The sequence below is a fragment of the Choristoneura fumiferana genome, chromosome 28 (genome assembly GCF_025370935.1).
Source record: "Choristoneura fumiferana chromosome 28, NRCan_CFum_1, whole genome shotgun sequence".
Taxonomy (NCBI): domain Eukaryota; kingdom Metazoa; phylum Arthropoda; class Insecta; order Lepidoptera; family Tortricidae; genus Choristoneura; species Choristoneura fumiferana.
The window spans coordinates 6,356,566-6,377,157 of NC_133499.1; the positions used below are offsets into that span (position 1 = coordinate 6,356,566).

Here is a 20,592-nt window from a genome sequence, read left to right on the forward strand (position 1 = left end):
TACAACAATATTGACAATACAGCACGGATTATATCCTCCTTACTATCTGTCAATAGTCGCACGCAAAATTCCGGGCCCTAGTTATTATGTATATCATTTTATTCGTGTTCGTGGACCTTTTATTCTCTAAGAAAAAAAATCTCTAGAAAAAATACAAAACTATATAATACAATTACTCTTTATTGTACACCAAAATAATAAGCGATACAGAAAACAGGTACACAGAGAAAATTACAATGTAAGCAATAGGCGGCCTTATCGCTTAAGAGCGATCTCTTCCAGGCAATCTTTTTACAGAAAGAAGGAAGGACTAGTTCACAGCAGGTGGTGCATAAACAAAAATTTAAATGCAACAAAAACACATCTACATATACATATTACAATAAAACGGATAAAATGAATCTCTCTCTCTCTCTCTCTCTCTCTCTCTCTCTCTCTCATTTAACAAGTATACATCGAAAATACAAACTGAAATATAGATGCACAGAAATACCAGAAAAATAAGACCAGCCCTGGGAATCGAACCCAGGTCCTCAGCATTCCGTGCCGTGTGCTATACCGCTACACCACCGCTGGTCTTATTTTTCTGGTTTTTCTGTGCATCTATATTTCAGTTTGTATTTTCGATATAGGTTTTACGGGATGACCGTAAAAGTAACAAAAAATTTGGAATTGAAATAAAAAATACAAAAAGATTCCAAAAAAACAATCTTAAGTATACATTGTCTCAAACAGGTTACTGTCTACCGGAGCCTTACAACACTCCTCGCTCCAGAGATATCGTCGAGAAGTTCATGCAGAGTTTGAGGGATCCATCGCTGCCCCTACTGGAGTTGCAGGAGGTAAGAACATTATCGGAATCACCATCCCAGCCTATATACGTCCCACTGCTGGGAACAGGCCCCCTCTCAGAATGCGGATCGGGAACGTCACTCACCCCATTGAAATGCTTTGAAATTAAATTAAACAGCTTATTTTGCTATATATATGTATGGTCGTCTTAATGAGCGTTTACATTTACTTGCTCGAATTTCATTTGCCCGAATTTCACTTGTCATACCAACGTTTGCCATAAAATATATAGAACCGTGCTGTTTTCAGGATTTTTTTTAATGTCATCATACATATAGAATGCAGAAGGTTAGGTTAGGTTAGTTTAATATCAACTCTGAAGAAAATACTATTTCAGAAATAAATTACTTTATGGCAAATGAAAATTCTAGAAAACGATACATTCGGGCATTTCAAATTCGTGCAAACGATAGAGAACCCTTAATGAGCTGTGACATGTCTATCCAGCCAGATATGTACATTAACATGCAAGCACTATCTTATTTTCTAAATCTGAGTTTTTTGTTAAAGCTAAAGTAAAGCTCTGTAGGTTGGTGTAGGTTTTCTCGCGAATGTAATTTCTCACTTGAATTTAGAAAAAAATATATACTCACGAAGTGCGGGCCGGGGTTTGAACCCACGATCCTTTGCTTGAGAGGCCATAGGTCAAACTGATACTTCTTTACGCTAGAATGGCTGCACGGTATTATATGAAATTTGGAATGTAGATAGAATAGGCATCTGGAATAATGCATGATGTCCATGGCCGGCATTGATTGCTTCCCATCAGGTGGCCCTCATGCTCGTTTCCCCCCTGTTATATATAAAAAAACGATTACTTCAGGTACTGTCGTCGGCGTCGGGTCGTATTCCGGTCGCGGTCGAGAAGAAAGTCCGCAAGTTGATGGCGCTCTATGAGAGGAACATTACGAGCGTACTGGCGCAGTTCCCGAGTCAGCAGATCGCCAGCGTCATTGACCAGTAAGACCATATATACGACACTATTCATTATTAACACCAGTTGACTTTGTCCCAAAGTAATGCTTTAAGTTCAAATTCAAATTCAAACCATTTATTCAGTAAATAGGCCGCAATGGGCACTTTTACACGTCATTTTTTAAACTACCGGCGCTTTCGGAAAGACCATCATTGCCAAGAAGAATGCGCCGCAAGAAACTTGGCAGAAAGTCATTTTTACATAATAATATAATCACAATTAAAATACTTGAAAACTACAGTATACAATGAATGAAAAATATACAAAAATTAATAAATAATAATAATACAGGGATGTATTGGGTCCCTCAGTTGCAAAACTAAACACTAACTTTATCTACGTTCAGTGGAAGTGTAGAATGCTTACACCGTAATAAATTTAATAAATAATAATAATTTAGTTCTGAAATATACATTTCAGGTCAAGTAACCATTAAGCTTTTGGATTCGGAAGGCAAGCTCAAGTCTGCCGCCCCCAAAGTTAGCTCACACGCACTCATGTCATGCTCTGAAAGCAGAGCGGTACCGAGGGCATGGTATTGCTTCCGTTCCCATAAGCTCTATGGGATCGTCTTGGGAACTTCGACGTCGCGAGCCTGTGACTAGAAATTAAACTAAAAATATAAAAGTTTAAAATCCATAAGCTTAACAATATACAGCCTTAAACATAGCAATTGCTTACCTTGCTTTGCTTACCTTGTAATTTTCTCTGTGTACCAGTTTTCTGTATCGCTCACTATTTCTGGTGTACAATAAATAGTAATTGTATTGTATTGTATACATTTCAGGTCAAGTATCCATTAAGCTTATGTTTATCCGTTGCCTAGTATCCATAATACAAGCTTTGCTTAGTTTGGGACTAGGTCGATTGGTGTCAAGTGTCCCATGATATTTATTTATTATTATTATAATTTAATTTGAATTTAAATTCAAGATTACTAACTAGACCTATTTTTTTAGTTCTTTAAGGGGTTTTGTTTTTTGTATTTTCTTTTGTTCAAATTCTTGTTCTGTTACAGCCATGCCGCCTCGCTGCAGAAGCGAGCCGATCGCGACGTGTTCTTCATGAGCACACAAGCGCTAGTTGTGTTGGTGCAGAGATACAGGTAAATAAAACCGACCAAGTGCGAGTCGGGCTCGCGCACGAAGGGTTCCGTACCATTATCTATACAACATTAGACATTAGCAAAAAACGGCAAAGTAAACAAGTTTGTTGTACAGTGATCCAACAACAAAGGTTATCCGACTTTTTATTACTTTTACCACAAAGTTTTGTATAAGAGTATATTTAAAAACAATATTACTTATCAATGAACTAAAATAATTTCCTTGCTCACCCGCGACCTTACGATAGCTAAGCTTATGCAAAATATGCGTGTTCATGCAGTTCCTCCACCTCCACACTGTAAGAACACACACAAATCACACAAACCCATCTATCACCACCACCACACTACACTGACGCGTTTCGAACTCAACCAGAGCTCATCTTCAGAGTGACACAACCGTACACCATGCTACCAGTTGTTAGACTAACGAACCACAACCACCGTTTTAACTTGTCACTGTAACTCCCCAAGTACCCACATACGTTTTATGAAACAAAACAAAACTACCCACAAATTATTATTATTATTTTTTTTTTTTAATGATTCAATAAATATTACTTATCTTTTGTGGTGAAATAGCGTCAGATTTTTTTTTTTATAAGTGGACAACTGAAAAATCGAAAAATGCATAACTTTTTGAGAAATGGTCATTTTTGTTCACAGAAACGGAATCCGCGGCAGAATGAAGGCGGCGGTCCACGATTTGCTCCGACAATACTACCAGGTCGAAAGCAATTTCCAACTGGGTGGGTTGATTGTTTTTTTCTTAACACGCTTAAGTTTTAAGTGGCAATGGGCACGGAGAACAGATGGTCGTTGGGGCCGAAAAGTTCTCGGATGGTGTTCTGGACATCTCTTCAAAACCATGAGTTTCTGTATGTTTTCTGTGGTCAAAGATGAACGAGTGTATATTTTATGGAATATACCCTAAACGTAGTAAGTATACTTAATTATAACAGTTTTTTTAACCCCCGACGCAAAAAGAGGGGTGTTAATAGTTTGACCGCTTTGTGTGTTTGTCTGTGGCACCGTAGCTCTTAGACGGGTGGACCGAATTGAATGCGTCTTTTTTTTATTTGAAATCAGGTTTTCTAGCGATGGTTCTTAGACATGTTTTATCAAAATCGGTTCAGCCGTTTTTGAGATATTGGACTTTGAAGTGACAAAGTCGGGGGTTTCCCAACTTTTTGTTGGTTAGGTTATTCAGAAACGGTATAACATTACTTCGTCTAAAAAGCAGCTGTTCTAAACCAAAGTGGTCTAAAAAGCAACTGCTCCTAAGAAGAAAAAACATAGTTCAGGTTTGAGTAGCTCCAAGGAGCGAAGCGCCTCAACCACGCGGAATAGGGGTTGCGCGAAGCGGAGCGCCGTCAACTTTGGGCCAAGGCCCGCCCGGATTGCTACCACCATCTTGCTCGCTAATCCTGCCGTGAAGCAGCAGTGCTTGCACTGTTGTGTTTCGGCGTGGAGAGTAAGACAGCCGGTGAAATTACTGGCACTCGAGGTATCCCATCTTAGGCCTCTAGGTTGGCAACTAGGTTGGTTGATCTCTTACCATCAGGAGACCCACTTGCTCGTTTGCCATCCAGTCGAATAAAAAAAAAAGAATTTTAGATCACTTGCTTCTTTAACCAATAGTGTTCAGCGAAGAGAAAACTTAAATCGGTTGAAAATAGGATTTATAGTGTTTTTTTGAAAAATCTATATACCTGTCACTTTCTCAAACGCTTTTCTCTATGCAGAAAGTATGGCGGTACTGGCGTGTGACGTCACATGCCAGTATGTCTATCTCTGTCTAATCTAGAATTTCAAACCTTTATAACGTTGTTATTTGTAAAGGTAGCTTAAAAATTGTTTCTCTACTCGATAACAGGCATTGTGATTTTTTAATTTATAAAACATATAAAAAATAGTCAAACACCGTATTCTACCTAGACCAGTTGCTTTTTAGATGAAATGCCACTAACCGCTTATATGCGTTTTTGACGCAGGCTCGTACGACAAATGCGTGATGGCGTTACGCGACAAACACAAGGACGACATGCAAGCCGTCGCCGACATCATATTCTCGCACAACCAGGTCGCCAAGAAGAATCTGTTGGTACGTACACGACATTTTTTTTAGGCTCTGCTGACACAAGGCTGCCTTATCGATATTATTTGTTCGCATCAAACTCAAATTCAAATTCAAATGATTTATTCAGTAAATAGGCCGCAATGGGCACTTTTACACGTCATTTTTTAAACTACCAGCGCTTTCGGAAAGACCATCATTGCCAAGAAGAATGCGCCGCAAGAAACTTGGCAGAAAGTCATTTTTTCATAAAAATATAATTACAAATAAAATACTTAAAAACTATATTATGTATAATATATATAAAAGAAAAAAAATACAAAAAATAATAATAAAAGAAATACAGGGATGTATGGGGTCCCTTACTTACAATACTAAACACTAATCAGTCTTACAACCTAGTGTTAGTCGATATTAAATGTTTTGTATATGTTATGTCCACCAGGTGACGCTACTGATCGACCACCTGTGGTCCAACGAGCCCGGTCTGACGGACGAGCTGGCGGCCATCTTGAATGAGCTGACGTCACTGCACCGCGCCGAGCACAGCCGCGTCGCTCTTAGAGCGAGACAAGTGAGTACTTTATTCAATCAACTTTTCAGCGTTGTTGTTATAGTATTATGTGTAGGTAAACATGAGTAGTATGTACACAGTTGCCATCACCATTCCGGCGAATTTATAAATAATATTTTTAAATTTAGTATAATAATAATAAGCCGTAAGCCGTGCTGGCCTAGTGGTTTGACCTATCGCCTTTCAAGCAGAGGGTCGTGGGTTCAAACCGCGGCTCGCACCTCTGAGTTTTCAAATTTATGTGCGGAATTACATTTGAAATTTACCACGAGCTTTGCGGTGAAGGAAAACATCGTGAGGAAACCTGCACGAACCCGCGAAGCGATTCAATGGTGCGTGCGAAGTTCCCAATCCGCACTGGGCCCGCGTGGGAACTATGGCCCAAGCCCTCTTGTTCTGAGAGAAGGCCTGTGCCCAGCAGTGGGACGTATATAGGCTGGGATGATGATGATAATAATAATAATAATAATAATATAACGGCATAGAATCTGTCTGGTTTCTCTAGACACAGACATTAGACAATTTAAAGTTAACTTTCGTACTACAATTATTTGCCGGAAGGTAATGAGGGCTATCGTTTTTTGTCTCACTAGATGGCGCACAGTTGCGTGAGGTTTTTAAGTATGGCTTTCAAAGTCTGTTATTACGGGCGTAAAGACAAAGTTTAGATTAAAATCATATTTAATACACCTTAAAACCGTACCATAAAAATATCGAGCATGCCACAGTGTTGCATAGTCCCCGTTTTGTTCGGAAAAAAGGGAGGACAAAGGTTTCCGAAAGACAAAACTGTCTCAAAACACAGACATTCATTGCCCCGTAACGCATATTTGCCATAAATAATTTCAGATATTGCAAAATATTCACAAAATTATTCTAATTATGAATGAACCCGCGTAGCTCACCCAAAAACTATGAGATTTGACATTTCGGAGACCTCACGCTACACTAGCGCCTCTAGTGGCGAATTCATACGCGATAGCCCTCATTAACCTAAAATTGACGTCGACAACCCTAAGCATCCGCGCCGGAGTAGGCACTTAAGTCTCCCAAAGGGTCGGAGTGGACTTGTCCTTGTTTACTATGCTAATATTCCCTATTGACTCTATCTATTCCGTTCACTGTTGATGTCAATGATGTTGATTTGTCCCCCCCCCCCAGGTACTAATAGCAGCCCACCAGCCAGCGTACGAGCTCCGCCACAACCAGATGGAGTCCATATTCCTTTCGGCGGTCGACATGTATGGACACGACTTCCATCCAGAGAATTTACAGAAGCTCATACTCTCCGAGACGTCCATATTTGATATACTGCACGACTTCTTCTATCACACTAATGCTGCGGTGAGTTGTAGATTTAAGTTTACGATTACAAAAAAAAAGCTATAACACTTTTCGGATAGCTTGGGTACGGTGATATTTGCGTTTTTTCCATTCCACACCATGAATGTTTCAGGCCAATATTTTATAAACAATATACTTGAATCTTGAAACAATAAAAAAATAATGTAGCTTAAAACATTTCGTAATAAGAGTAATAAACACAAATCACTGAAAAATATATTTGGAATGACTGAATTTATATCAATATAAAGTAACACAGATGGCTGCAGGGATGATTTCAGTGTCATTTTCTTCAGCAGCAGACCCGTGCGAAGCCGCGGCAGGCAACTAGCTTAAAGTTTGTTTTTTCGGATGTGTCCTTCATTTAAATAACTAAGGTCTCAGCAGCGTGAACAGAGAATAAGACTTCTGCAATATCTGTAACAAATAAGTTTTTGTTAAAAACGTTATTTTTAATACAAACTATATTAACCTGCTATTATCCGTTGGGGGGTTCCGACGCCGCCGCTGTGCTGCTGGCCGGACTACCAGATTACTGATTATTGTATTGTCACCAGATTTACATAAGTATGCCATGCCATGCAATGGCGAAACTGCCCTTAGCGAAAAAAATAATTTCCTTTTACTGGGTTATTAACCTTTACATATGTAGTGCTTTCACCAAAAATTAAGCCTCAAAACCTTCAGGTTTAAAAAAAAACCGCATAAAAAGAAATAACATTTTTATTTTATTTTAGCCAAAGTACTAATCCGATTTCTTTGTAATTTGGATATGTTGTATATACAAATAAGGTCGCTTTCTAAAAAAAAAATTATTGATTTGTCTCTTGAAAAAATATATAAGAAAACCGCATAAAACGGTTTTTTTTAAACCTGAAGGATTTGAGGCTTAATTTTTGGTGAAAGCACTACATATGTAGAGGTAATTATTTTTTTCACTAAGGGCAGTTTCGCCATGCTTACCCGGCTATACCCTTTCAAGTCAATCCGACCACTGGAAAGTGGATAAAATTTATGTTCCAAGATTTGACCCAAATAAATAAGTTTTTGGTAAAAATTTCATTTTTAATTCGAGCTTTTTTTGCTGACTGTACTTTTTGTCGACTTTACTTGCATTTGAATACCAAATTTCAAGTCGCTGCTATTAACCGCTGAAGATTGGACCCACACACACACACACACACACACACATATGTATGTCAAATTTCAAGTCAATCCGACTACTGGAAGTTGGTCGAATTTAACTTTCAAGATTTGATTACAGACAGACAGACATCGGGACAGGTGGAACTGAATAAAAGCTTGTAATAACCAAACAGGGGAAGCTAAACGCTAAAGCTAAGCGGGTAAACTCCAATATCAACTTACCGATACGAATAGCTCCATATCAAAGTTGACCATATTGAAGGCGGTTATGTTGATTGGCACTTGGGCTCTAGCGATCATGAATACGACGGTGCGCCGCGCGCGCAGGTCCCCCGTACGCTCCCAGCCGCTACAGTATACGCTAGTGGCGACGTCCGCTGTCTGGTATAAAAAAAAATATTGCACATTGTATAACAAGTGCATAAAACGCGCCATTTCACCCCAATAATTTATTCATCCAAGTCGCAGGCGAGTGTTGGTTAGTTAAAAGGCTAAATAGGGAATATTACTGAAATTTTCTGCCGCCAGAGCACTAGCACAAAACCGTAAACAGTTTTTTTGAGTATCTTAAATGCCATATTATCGTATTATTTTAATCAATTTTGGAAATATAGCTCTATCGTTAATATCGATGTAATAGTACATTACTGCAGAGGCCATGAAGTAAGGGATTGATGGACGAGTTTGGGGTAGACGGCCGAGTCGTAGACGAGGCCGGCTAAAAGGAGTCCAGCAATCCCTGTTCTGGCCGAGGTTTGTATAGTGCTTTTCTCAAACAATGTGAGGAAATATTTAATTCATCCATCCATCCATCTATCCATCCGTCCGTCCGTCCGTCCGACCGTCCTTCCTTCCATCCATCCATCCATCCATCCGTCCGTCCGTCCGTCCGTCCGTCCTTCCTTCCTTCCATCCATCCATCCATCCATCCGTCCGTCCGTCCGTCCGTCCGTCCTTCCATCCGTCCATCCATCCGTCCGTCCGTCCGTCCGTCCGTCCTTCCATCCGTCCATCCATCCGTCCGTCCGTCCGTCCTTCCATCTATCCATCCATCCGTCCGTCCGTCCGTCCGTCCGTCCTTCCATCCATCCATCCATCTGTCCGTCCGTCCTTCCGTCCTTCCATCCATCCATCCATCCGTCCGTCCGTCCGTCCGTCCGTCCGTCCGTCCTTCCATCCATCCATCCATCCATCCATTCATCCATCCGTCCGTCCGTCCGTCCGTCCGTCCGTCCTTCCTTCCATCCATCCGTCCGTCCGTCCGTCCGTCCGTCCGTCCTTCCATCCATCCATCCGTTCGTCCGTCCGTCCGTCCATCCATCCATCCATCAGTCCGTCCGTCCGTCCGTCCTTCCATCCATCCATCCGTCCGTCCGTCCGTCCCATCCATCCATCCGTCCGTCCGTCCTTCCATCCATCCATCCATCCATCCATCCGTCCGTCCGTCCGTCCTTCCATCCATCCATCCGTCCGTCCGTCCGTCCGTCCCATCCATCCATCCGTCCGTGCGTCCGTCCATCCGTCCTTCCATCCATCCATCCGTTCGTCCGTCCGTCCGTCCATCCATCCATCCATCAGTCCGTCCGTCCGTCCGTCCGTCCTTCCTTCCTTCCATCCATCCATCCGTCCGTCCGTCCGTCCCATCCATCCATCCATCCATCCATCCATCGCATCACATCGCATCGCATCGCATCGCATCGCAGTATCGCACGCAAATGCTTACAGAGTAGTGGTGGTTGGCTGTTCGTAATTTTTCCTTTGTCAGTTTAATGTTAGTAAGCAAATTTAAAAAGTTAGAGCAGCGGACAATAATGGATTTTCATACATACTTCATGGCCTAGGCCAAGAAGTTATGTAGGGAGGTGGTAGGGAGCCATAAATGAGAAACTTCATGTCTCCATTTCGTGACATTAACGCATACATTTCCGAGCATGTTTGAGAAAAATATGTTATTTTGTTACTAATAAATATATCATGATTTCTTTAGATACCAATTCTGTCATGGTGACAATATAAAGAGAACTGATACTGTCATGGAGGTTTGCGCTAGTGACGCCTCCTGCGCAGAGCTTTGCGTAATATGCCCTATTGAGTTTTATAAAGGAGTTATAAGGTGGACCCTTTACTCTGAGCAAATAATCCATACTAATATTATAAATGTGAAAGTGTGTGTGTTTGTATGTATGTTGGTCAGTCTTTCACGTCGAAACGGAGCGACGGATCGACGTGATTTATGGGCCAGAGAGTGACATAGGCTACTTTTATACTGGAAAAATGCACAGTTGCTGAGGGAGCAGCGCGCGATAACCGAATTCCACGCGGGCAAAAGCTAGTTAAAACATATATGTATATCATATTTGTCAAACTAATTAATAGCCAAGCGAATTAGCTTGTTAAAGTGACAATGGGCACGCATATATCACGGAGACCAGATGGCCGTTGGGGCCGAAAAGTTCTCGGACCACGGATCGGCAGGCGCAGCGTAGGACGTCCACCAACAAGATGGACGGGTGACCTGGTTAACGCGTCACGGTGGATGCAGGCCGCTTCCAACCGAGGCAACTGGAGGCTTATGTCCAACAGTGGACGTCCTATGGCTGATATGATGGTTTCATATGGTTGACTTACGGCTGCCTGTAGTTTGGCGGCGTATCGGCACGGCATGTGAATGTGGATACATGTAGCCAGCACGAACATGAGGTACCGGGGGTCGATACCGTAACCCTGAAATGTAGATCAAATCAAAACAAAAACATTTATTACGTAAGTAGCCCGCGTGGGAATTACGGCCCAAGCCCTCTCATACTAAGAGGAGGCCTGTGCCGCAGTATAACAAGTTTTACCTACAGTAGGCCGACGCATTTGAAGTTGAGCGATACCGCAGCCTGTATAGGTATTTACGCAAGTGTCTTTTACGAATCGGTACATATTGGTATTGCGAAATTATATAAAACAAAATGATTTAGGGGTGGCATACTTACTAGGGGTAAGAAGTATTAAAATTATACTATATTTGAAAAAAAAAAAACTTTTATTCTACAAAATATACTTTCATAGATTAGTAACCGATAGCCCTAGAAGACATGTCCCAAGCTACTAAGAACGGCGAAGTTTGTAGCTGGGGCTCCTGCCACCCGCGTCTCGCCCCTCACGCCCCGCACGATTGCTCTCTCTAGACGTCTCCGTCGGATTACTGTAGGGAAACTTGTTATACTGTGCCTGTGCCCAGCAGTGTAACGATGACCCGTCGTTTCGCCGAGTTTCATTACGCAGATTTTCGTTTCGCAGACAACTATTGGCAGATTTTTCTTTTGGCTGAGCAACGTTTGGTATAATTTCGTTACACCTATTATTAGTTTCGCCGAGTAGTCAGCAGGAAGAATAGCGATAAGCAGATTTACGTTTAGTAGATTGTTTGTTTCATAATTGTTTCAGTAAACCGAGCAACTGTTCGTCGAGACACAATAAGCAGAGTTATCATATGGCATTCACATTGTTAAGTAGATTTAATGTTCAGTCGATTTTTGTTTCGTAATCTGCGTAGATAAAATCGGCCAAACGACAGGTAGGATTTTACTGAGTTGACTATATAAATATACTAGCTTTTATCAAAATGAAGTTAGGTGCGACGACGAGCGTCAGCGAGGAGGAGTGTTAGGTAGAATTGCGACCAACAACGCACGAGCCGAGCGAGCGAAGCGAGCGTGCCGCGGCAGCGGCCGGCGAAGTGCCAGAACCGAACTGCTAGCATCGCGACATTGTTTGTTTAGACTCCAATACAAAATAAATACAAATGATGGTCAAAAATACGTTTATTACTTGCGTTATATGTTTAAAACTTGTGAGGGTACATAAGAAAATCATAAAGAATGCGCGGTCAGCACGGCGTGTAAAAATGCCAATAACGCCATAGTGTAATCCACACATATTCGCGGTATTGAATGCCATTCCCCATGCGAAACGAAAAGATGCGAAAAGTTGATATGCGCACTGAATAATAGTTCAACAGTTACAAAAGCGTAATTTTTAAATTTTTAAACGAATTTCTGTCAATAGTTGTTCGGCTTACTGACTCATATGCCAAGTAAATAGTCTGCTAAAGGTTGAGTTACGAAACGTTAGTCTGCGAAACAATACATCTGCGTACGAATTCATCGGCGCACCGTTACTCGGCGAAACGTTGTCTGCCAATCAATAATCTGCCTAAAAATAGTCGGCGAATCATTAGGTAACCCAGTGTGACGTATAGCGGGTGTGGCCTGTAACATGAGCAAATAATTAAAACATGGATCGTACTGGTCAAACTGAACTACTTTGGTTCAGCGACTTTGAAAAATAAGTACCTAGTTTTTAATTTTAAGTAGCTTTTGCCCGCGGCTTCGTCCGCGTGGTATTCGGTTATCGCGCGCTGTTCCCTCGGGAACTGTGCATTTTTCCGGGATAAAAAGTAGCCTATGTCACTCTGGGCCCAAAAACTATCTTTATGCCAAAAATCACGTCGAAACGGAGCGACGGACAAACATACAAACACACACACACACACATACAGACTATAATATTATAAATGGAAAATATAATATTATAGTCCGTATCCAAATCTTGCAAATTTAATTAGACAAACTTCCAGTAGTCGGATTGACTTGACATTCGGCATACTTACTTATGTAAATCGCGTGGAAATACAGTGACATCCTGATAGTCCGGCCAGGATCGTCTCCACAGGACGGAACTCTTCAACGGTTAATGCAAATGTAGTTTGAGTGACAATGCAAGTAAAGTCGTCAAAAAGTACAGTCATCAAAAAATCTTGTATTAAAAATGAAATTTTCACCACAAACATATTTCTTTTGGAGTAGTATGTAATATCAATACTCACAACTGTTTGATGGCTTACCTCTATAACTTGGTACATGCAGTTACATATCTGTACCACTGTTGCCACCAGTATTATACCCAGCCAGATGTTAAAAATTTGCTGCACTAGATCCACCATTCTGTAAAAGTATCAAACGAGACTGATGTGAATTTGAGATGCTTTAAGCTTGAAACACAGCGGTGGCGGGGCGGTGCGGCGCGGCGCGGAGGCTGTACCGGTTGTAATATTAGAGCTAACATGAAACGGGGCACACAGAATACCGCGCGGGAAATAATTCATTATTATTTGTTTGATTTTCGTATTTACTTATTTATTTAACTGAGAACCACCGCAACTCGCTTTCCTGTAAAAAAATCGTATCAAAACCAGTCCATCTGTTTTAGAGATACGATGCCACAGACATACATTGTAGTCAAGCTTATAGCGTCGTAACGTCGCCCCTTTTAACGTCGGGGTTCGAAAAGGTTGTAAATCCTTAACCCCTCATAATATACTACCACAGAATCAAAAGCAGCTATCGAATACATAGCTGACAAAGGATAATTTTAAAGCTATAGTCGTATTTTCAACAATTACAATGGAAATTGTGACGTATTATGAAATCAATAAGGTTCAGTTTCCAACACAATGCAAGTGGTCGTTAAATCGCCTCTACCTTATTAAGGGATAAATACCTGAACACCTCGTTGTGTTGTTTAATAACGTCCACCATTTTGTTGAATATTGCAACAGAATCGTTTTCCAACATGGCGTCCTCGAATTCTTTGCATAAAAGTGCAATCTTCAGGCATATATGGTTTATGGTTACGCCAAAAAACGCGTCAAAACCTGTGGAAATGCAGGGAAATTTAAATTGCAGTAAGATTTTGTTAAAAATTACATTTTTGCACAAGCTTTTTTGTTGTACTTGAATTGTCATCTAAACTACATTTCCATCCCAATGAGGCGCTAGTGTAGCGTGAGGTCTCCGAAATGTCAAATCTCATAGTTTTTGGGTGAGCTACGCGGGTTTATTTATAATTAGAATAATTTTGTGAATATTTTGCAATATCTGTAATTAATTACGGCAAATATGCGTTCCGGGGCAATGAATGTCTGTGTTTTGAGACAGTTTTGTCTTTCGGAAACCTTTGTCCTCCCTTTTTCCGAACAAAACGGGGACTTTGCAACACTGTGGCATGCTCGATATTTTTATGCTACGGTTTTAAGGTGTATTAAATATGATTTTAATCTACACTTTGTTTTCACGCCCGTAATAACAGACTTTGAAAGCCATACTTAAAAACCTCACGCAACAGTGCGCCATCTAGTGAGACAAAAAACGATAGCCCTCATTGCTAGTCGATGTTTACATATAAGTGACGCTATGCCTGTATATTTTATGCCATCTTCCGTACATTGGGGTGGAGCGTCTACGTATAGAGAAAAAAAAAAGTTGTTTAATCAGTCTCGAATATTGTCTAAAAACTTTCATATGGACTAGTTTCTTACATAGATATTTTTGAATTGTTTTTTCGACATATGTTTCAGCCCTCTACCTTACCTTGAAGATTTTGATTCTTGTATGAAAACTTCGTAATTTCACATAAAACTAAATAAATATTTTTTTATGCTGAAAAGTGACGGGAAATCAGCTTCAATCAAAAATTGTATAAATACATACAGTTTCGTGTTACGAGTCATGTAAACATACTTAAACGAAAATTGGTGGTTTTGGTAGTTTTGGCAGTCTATTTAATTTGTAATTTTGGTAAATTTAGTGCGTTACAAAGGTATATTTTGAGTAAGATGACAACATAATTTTAGATAAAAACACAGTATTTTACGGAATTCAACATAACAGTTTTTTCAAATCTTTGAATGACAGTAGAGGGCTCTAAGTACGTTTAAATATTTATATTTTTCTCATAAACATTTGAACAAATCGCAACTTTTTAGCACTGTTCAGCATTCAAAATCCAAAAAAAGAAATTCGCTCCACCCTACCGTTCATACATAAATTTGGCCGAAAAAACACGAGTACTGCCTTTTCGCAACGTAACGTTTGGCAACCTGTTTCATTTCGCAACTTTTCATTTCGCAAACTCTAAAACTGTAAATATTTCAGATTTATTTCAGGGCTATCGTGTAGAACCCTTTAGGTTAGGTTAGGTTAGTTTTATAAAAATCCTGAAATATTTACAGTTTCAGAAATATTAAAAAGTTGCGAAATGAAACAGGTTGCCAAACGTTATTCGCCGAAACAGTAGTAAACCCGAAAAACATTACCCTCCTGTGTGTAGTGGCGTAAAAATAAAAAATAAACTTAAAAAAAGGTACATTACCTGTGAAACTCAATACAAATAAAAACGAGCAATAAGTCATATAGACGAACATAAACTCAAAGAACGGCGAAGTGAATCTATCCTCAGGCTCCGAGAAAGGTTTCTCCGTATCATGCACCATGTACAACACCGGATCCGACATGAACATGTAGTTGTAGATGTTCAAAATGACAGCTGTCATCGGGAATGTCATAACGCAGGACCTGACGACCCAGGTCCAACAGTATTCGCTGTAGAACTTGCTGTCTTTTATCCCTTTTCGGGCTATTGATTTGTGTTCTTCCGGCAGATTGTTACATTTCGAATGATCACTGTCGATTATTTTTATTATTTGATATACTTCAGCTCTTCGAATGTACAGGAGTAGCATCTGAAATATTTGTTTGTTAAAAATGCAATTTTGAATACCAGCTTTTTTCGCTGACTTTCCTTTTCGGTGACTGTTGCATTGTCATCTATATACACAGACACATACATTTCCCTACCAAATTTCAAGTCGATGCCGTTAACCGTTAAGGAGTTCCGCCCTGCGGAGACGATCCTGACCGGGAACCCGGTTCTTCAGTTTCGCAGTCAAGTTCTCTAACCACTAGACTAGACTATCCGGCCGTCTAAATGAGGGTTTATCAAGATAGATGGCGCTAGTATCGCGAGGTTTGTTAAACAACTTTGACATTTGCGACGTTTGTGATTGGCTAAATAACTAAATGAGCCAATCGCAAGCGAGACTGTAATGATATTCCCACGGAATGAGGGCTATCGCGTATGAATTCGCCGCTAGAGGCGCTAGTGTAGCGTGAGGTCTCCGAAATGACAAATCTCATAGTTTTTGGGTGAGCTACGCGGGTTTTTTATAATTAGAATAATTTTGTGAATAGTTTAGTTTAGTTTAGTTTATTTATTCAATCAATACATCATTACATTATAATTTACATAAATATAATATTTTGCAATATGTGAAATTAATTATGGCAAATATGCGTTCCGGGGCAATGAATGTCTGTGTTTTGGGACAGTTTTGTCTTTCGGAAACCTTTGTCCTCCTTTTTTCCGAACAAAACGGGGACTATGCAACACTGTAGCATGCTCGATATTTTTATGGTACGGTTTTAAAGGTGTATTAAATATGATTTTAATCTAAACTTTGTTTTCACACCCGTAAAAACAGACTTTGAAAGCCATACTTAAAAACCTCACGCAACAGTGCGCCATCTAGTTAGACAAAAAACGATAGCCCTCATTGGATTAAAATGCTAATAGTCAAAATACCACAATCAGGACATATCACGCTTAAACTCACGAGTAATATTGACTTCGAAGTTTCAACCACATTGCACGTGGTCCCGAGTAGACTGAAGAGTGGGGTGTCAAGTCTGCCTAGCAGCGCGACTCGTTCGAACTACCCGCACTTGATCACAAAATATACCGGCACTCGTATCTTGAACTACCCGCACTTGGTCATTTTTAGGGTTCCGGAGCCAAAATGGCAAAAACGGAACTCCTATAGTTTCGGCATGTCTGTCTGTCTGTCGGTTTGTCTGTCCGTCCGTCCGCGGCTTTGCTAAGGGACTATCAATGCTAGAAAGCTGTAATTTTGCACGAATATGTATGTAAACTATGCCGACAAAATGGTACAATTAAAATTTTAAAAAAAAAAAATTTAGTTTACCTCCCATAGACGTAAAGTGGGGGTGGTTTTTTTTTCTCATCCAACCTTGTAGTGTGGGGTATCGTTGGTATTTTAAAATCATTAGGGATTGCTTAAACGATTTTTCGATTCAGTGATATGTTTGCAAAATATTCGACTTTAAAGTGCAAATTTTCATTAAAATCGAGCGTCCCCCCTCTAAAATCTAAACCGGTGGGTGGAAAATTTTGAAAAAAATCAGAATGGTAGTAAGTATGTATGTATGTAAATACTTTATTGTACATAAAACACAAAAAGAAAACAACAAAACAAAAGAGTACAAAGGCGAACTTATCCCTAAGTAAGTATATCAAACTTTCAAAGAAAACTATAACTGTTAAGTTTGCTTGAGAATTACTAGTAGTTTAAGAGTAAATATCAGCCTAAGGTATAAAATATACCTAAACTTGGAAGATTCCGTATAAAATACGAAATTCTATTTCGTGCGTGTCCGACACGCTCTTGGCCGGTTTTTTATTTGTCACCCCATCAACCACTTTTTGTGATCAAGTGCGGGTAGTTCGAAGGACTCGCGCTGCTAGGCAGACTTGACACCCCACACTCGTCACAGTCTACTCGTGACCACGGCCACTGTAATCTAACCGAAACGTCGAGGTAAAAATTACTCGTGTGTTTTAGCGTGGTAATCTTATTTTAATTGTTATTTTTCGCATCATGACATGATTGGAATTGAACGATTTCTATATAAATTCTTATACTTAACTGACATTTATGTAAATTATAATGTAATCTTATATTGAATGTATAAATAAACTAAACTAAGTCCCGATTGTGGTATTTTGACTATGAGTGAAAATCACGAAAGTTTAAAATTGTGATGTTTCAACCGCCAAAATTAGAGACCAGTAGCGCTGGTGATGATGATGATGATGATGATGTTGAAAATGATGATGGTGACGATGATGATGGTGACGTTGATGATGGTGATGATGATGATGATGGTGATGATAACGATGATAAACGTCCAGACCGATCGTACTTTTAGCAGCACCAAGTTTAATGGTCCAACGACGGTGGCATGCCGTATGATGTTGACAAAGTCTCTGCGTTTCCAAGAGTGGTACATGTCTAACATGACCATGGAGATCACCGGTGCCACGGACAGCCATAGCAGAGCTGTAACAAACCGTCATCATAGTTAACTGCTAAGGAATGGAATTCGCTCCCGTCGTCTGTATTTCCGCATAAATACAATCAATCAATCAATCAATATCTTTATTTTGCTTAAAATGTGTTACAATAATATAGGTCACAATGTAAAAAAAAAAAAATGTTTCACACACTTCACCAATATCAGGCATGCAAAAATATAAATGTACTTACATGAATAGAAGAAACAAAAAAATAAAAGTCATAGAAATAAAAAGTCGATCAGAGCCCATACATAGATTTAACATGTTATAAATAATAATCCCTATACGAGTCTGTCATACTAAAATAGGAAACAAAATTAACAAGTCAAACCATACTTAATAACATGTCACATTTTTAATCTATGGAAGTGTTCAAAGTATTCTTGTACAGAGTGGAAACAGTGCTCTATTAACCAGTTTTTTAGTTTACGTTTGAAAATATTGCAACAGAAATTTTTAATGTCGTCACATAATGTGTTATAAATAGAAATGCTCATACAATAAGTGCTTCTACCGTACAATTTAGTCCTTTTAGCCGGCATTACCAGACGGTTAGGGAACCTCGTGTCAAACTTACATACTTCTCCACGCGTCTTGAACAGCCATGCATCCAATCTAGGGCTAGAGCTAGAGTGAATAGGCTGTTACTGAACCAGTGAGATGCATACCTTTGGCCTCATCTGCACTCAACATCAGATGAGATACTCCTATATAAAGGTCAGTTTCAAGCATAAAAAAACTAAAAACCGGCCAAGAGCGTGTCGGACACGCCCAAAATAGGGTTCCGTAGCCATTACGAAAAAATAAGTAATATTTTTGTAAGGATTTCGTATTTTGTACGGAATATTCCAAGTTTAGGTATATTTTATACCATAGGCTGCTATTTACTCTTAGGGGCTGTTTCACCATCCATTGATTAGTGCTAACTGACGGTTAAATGTGATGCCGTCTCCGTCTATTCGAATAAAACAAATAGAGACGGCATCACACCTAACCACCAGTTAACACTAATCAATGGATAGTGAAACAGCCCCTTAGACTCAATGACCTAGGCGTTACCAATACAAATAGCCCGCCGGCGGTCCATCCTGGGGTTAGGGTACAGTTGTCCCACGATCATGTTGAACGTGATGGTCTTATACGTCTCCCGGAACGGTTTGAATTCCGCTTCCATGGATGCTGGAAAAGGATAAATTATTAAGCCATCTGTATGATTAACAATTTCTATGAAAACATTTTTTTTTTTTGTAATGACTGTGTATTTATTTTGCAAGCTTTTATTTAGTTTCACCTGGCCGGTTGTCTTTTGCTGTAGCCATTATTTTATTCAGTTAATTTCTTAGCGTGTTTCTTTTGCCAAGCTGTGAAGTGTTTAGACACAAAATAATTAAATTTTTCGCATTTTTTTCCTCGCAGTGTGATAAAAATCAATGTGTGTATCACGGGCCGTAAGGGGATTACAAACTCGAGTCATTAAAAGCCCTCCGTCTCCGGCGTCGGGCTTCTAATAGCCCCTTGATGCACAATGTACTATTGTTCAACAGGCGTCCACCCGCTCCGAGCAAACCGCGTCAGCTAGCGTAGACCCTTAATCATCTGTAATAGATGCAAAGGCCTTGAAGGGTTTTTTAATTGAGCTATAACGAATCCAATGATACTTTGGCTGCAGTGAGGACCAAAGAAATGGACATACATACATTACATACGCTCGAAAAACGTAATCCTCCTTCGGGCAGTCGGGTAATCACACCCGCCTACGCCTACGGTATACCTTAACCTATATCCTCAGTCGCCTCTTACGACATCCACGAAAGAAATGGAGAGGTGTAATTCTAACCCGACACTACACTACATTATTTCACCAGACTTGCCCGTTTTTTTCGATTTTCCATTCTGCCCTAATCAATAAATCTCTAACTTGTATCAAAAATTCCTTTTGTTTTCGCCTTTCAATTATGCTGCGCCTTCAGACATGCAATTAGTATTCAAAAAGGTTTTGCTGGAATACCTGCAGATGGCAGCTAAAAGCTTTAGAGTTATTGAAGATAATTGATAATTACGGCCATTTGCCTTGGGGCTAAGTTTTTGAAGAATCGGTCAGTTTTTTGGGTTCTGTACAAAAGACAAAAGAACCTTTCATTGTCCATCGGTCGAAGTCTCGTTTTGATTTTAAAAACAATTTAAACTGCATTCAGATTATCAACCATAACACCCATAATTTTAAGATGCCAATCAAAAGGTTCAGTCATATTATAGGATTATTTTTTCCAATTAACACAGTATGTTATATAAAGGTAAGACCACGAAATTTTACATTTATAATTTCAGAAAAGTTAATACGGGTGTTTTTTTTTTACCAGTAGGTGGTGTCGATCCCGGAATTTCAATTGTAACTACCAAAATACCAGATCGAATAGTTTACGCGTGCGAAGCCGCGAGTAAACTCTAGTCCCACTAATAAATGCGAAAGTTTGTAA

At 39.8% G+C, this 20,592-nt stretch overlaps 2 protein-coding genes across 11 annotated transcripts in view; one reads left to right on the top strand and one right to left on the bottom strand.

The window, feature by feature from the left end:
* The window catches only part of ACC (acetyl-CoA carboxylase), a 123,273-nt gene that overhangs the window by 55,348 nt on the left and 47,333 nt on the right, over positions 1-20,592 (top strand). For both annotated transcript variants that reach the window (XM_074109288.1, XM_074109289.1), the window contains 7 exons: positions 736-842; positions 1,676-1,812; positions 2,847-2,933; positions 3,600-3,682; positions 4,928-5,037; positions 5,456-5,584; positions 6,746-6,928. In XM_074109288.1, the coding sequence (XP_073965389.1) occupies positions 736-842; positions 1,676-1,812; positions 2,847-2,933; positions 3,600-3,682; positions 4,928-5,037; positions 5,456-5,584; positions 6,746-6,928 (836 nt within the window). The remainder of the gene's footprint in view (positions 1-735; positions 843-1,675; positions 1,813-2,846; positions 2,934-3,599; positions 3,683-4,927; positions 5,038-5,455; positions 5,585-6,745; positions 6,929-20,592) is intronic.
* LOC141443932 (odorant receptor 85c-like) lies at positions 6,935-19,940 on the bottom strand. 9 transcript variants are annotated; one of them, XM_074109341.1, is made up of 11 exons: positions 19,813-19,940; positions 19,647-19,711; positions 19,407-19,476; positions 19,175-19,294; positions 17,962-18,098; positions 15,275-15,644; positions 13,625-13,778; positions 12,969-13,068; positions 10,703-10,798; positions 8,297-8,455; positions 6,935-7,345 (listed from the first exon to the last, which is right to left on the bottom strand). In XM_074109341.1, exons 3-11 carry the CDS (start codon positions 19,432-19,434, stop codon positions 7,301-7,303), a joined length of 1,209 nt encoding a protein of 402 aa, XP_073965442.1. In that variant the 5' UTR covers positions 19,435-19,476; positions 19,647-19,711; positions 19,813-19,940; the 3' UTR covers positions 6,935-7,300. The 9 variants fall into 9 exon arrangements, with proteins under 9 accessions (XP_073965442.1, XP_073965444.1, XP_073965440.1 ...); XM_074109343.1 differs by lacking the exon at positions 19,407-19,476 and having other exon boundaries at positions 19,581-19,711; XM_074109339.1 differs by having other exon boundaries at positions 19,407-19,711.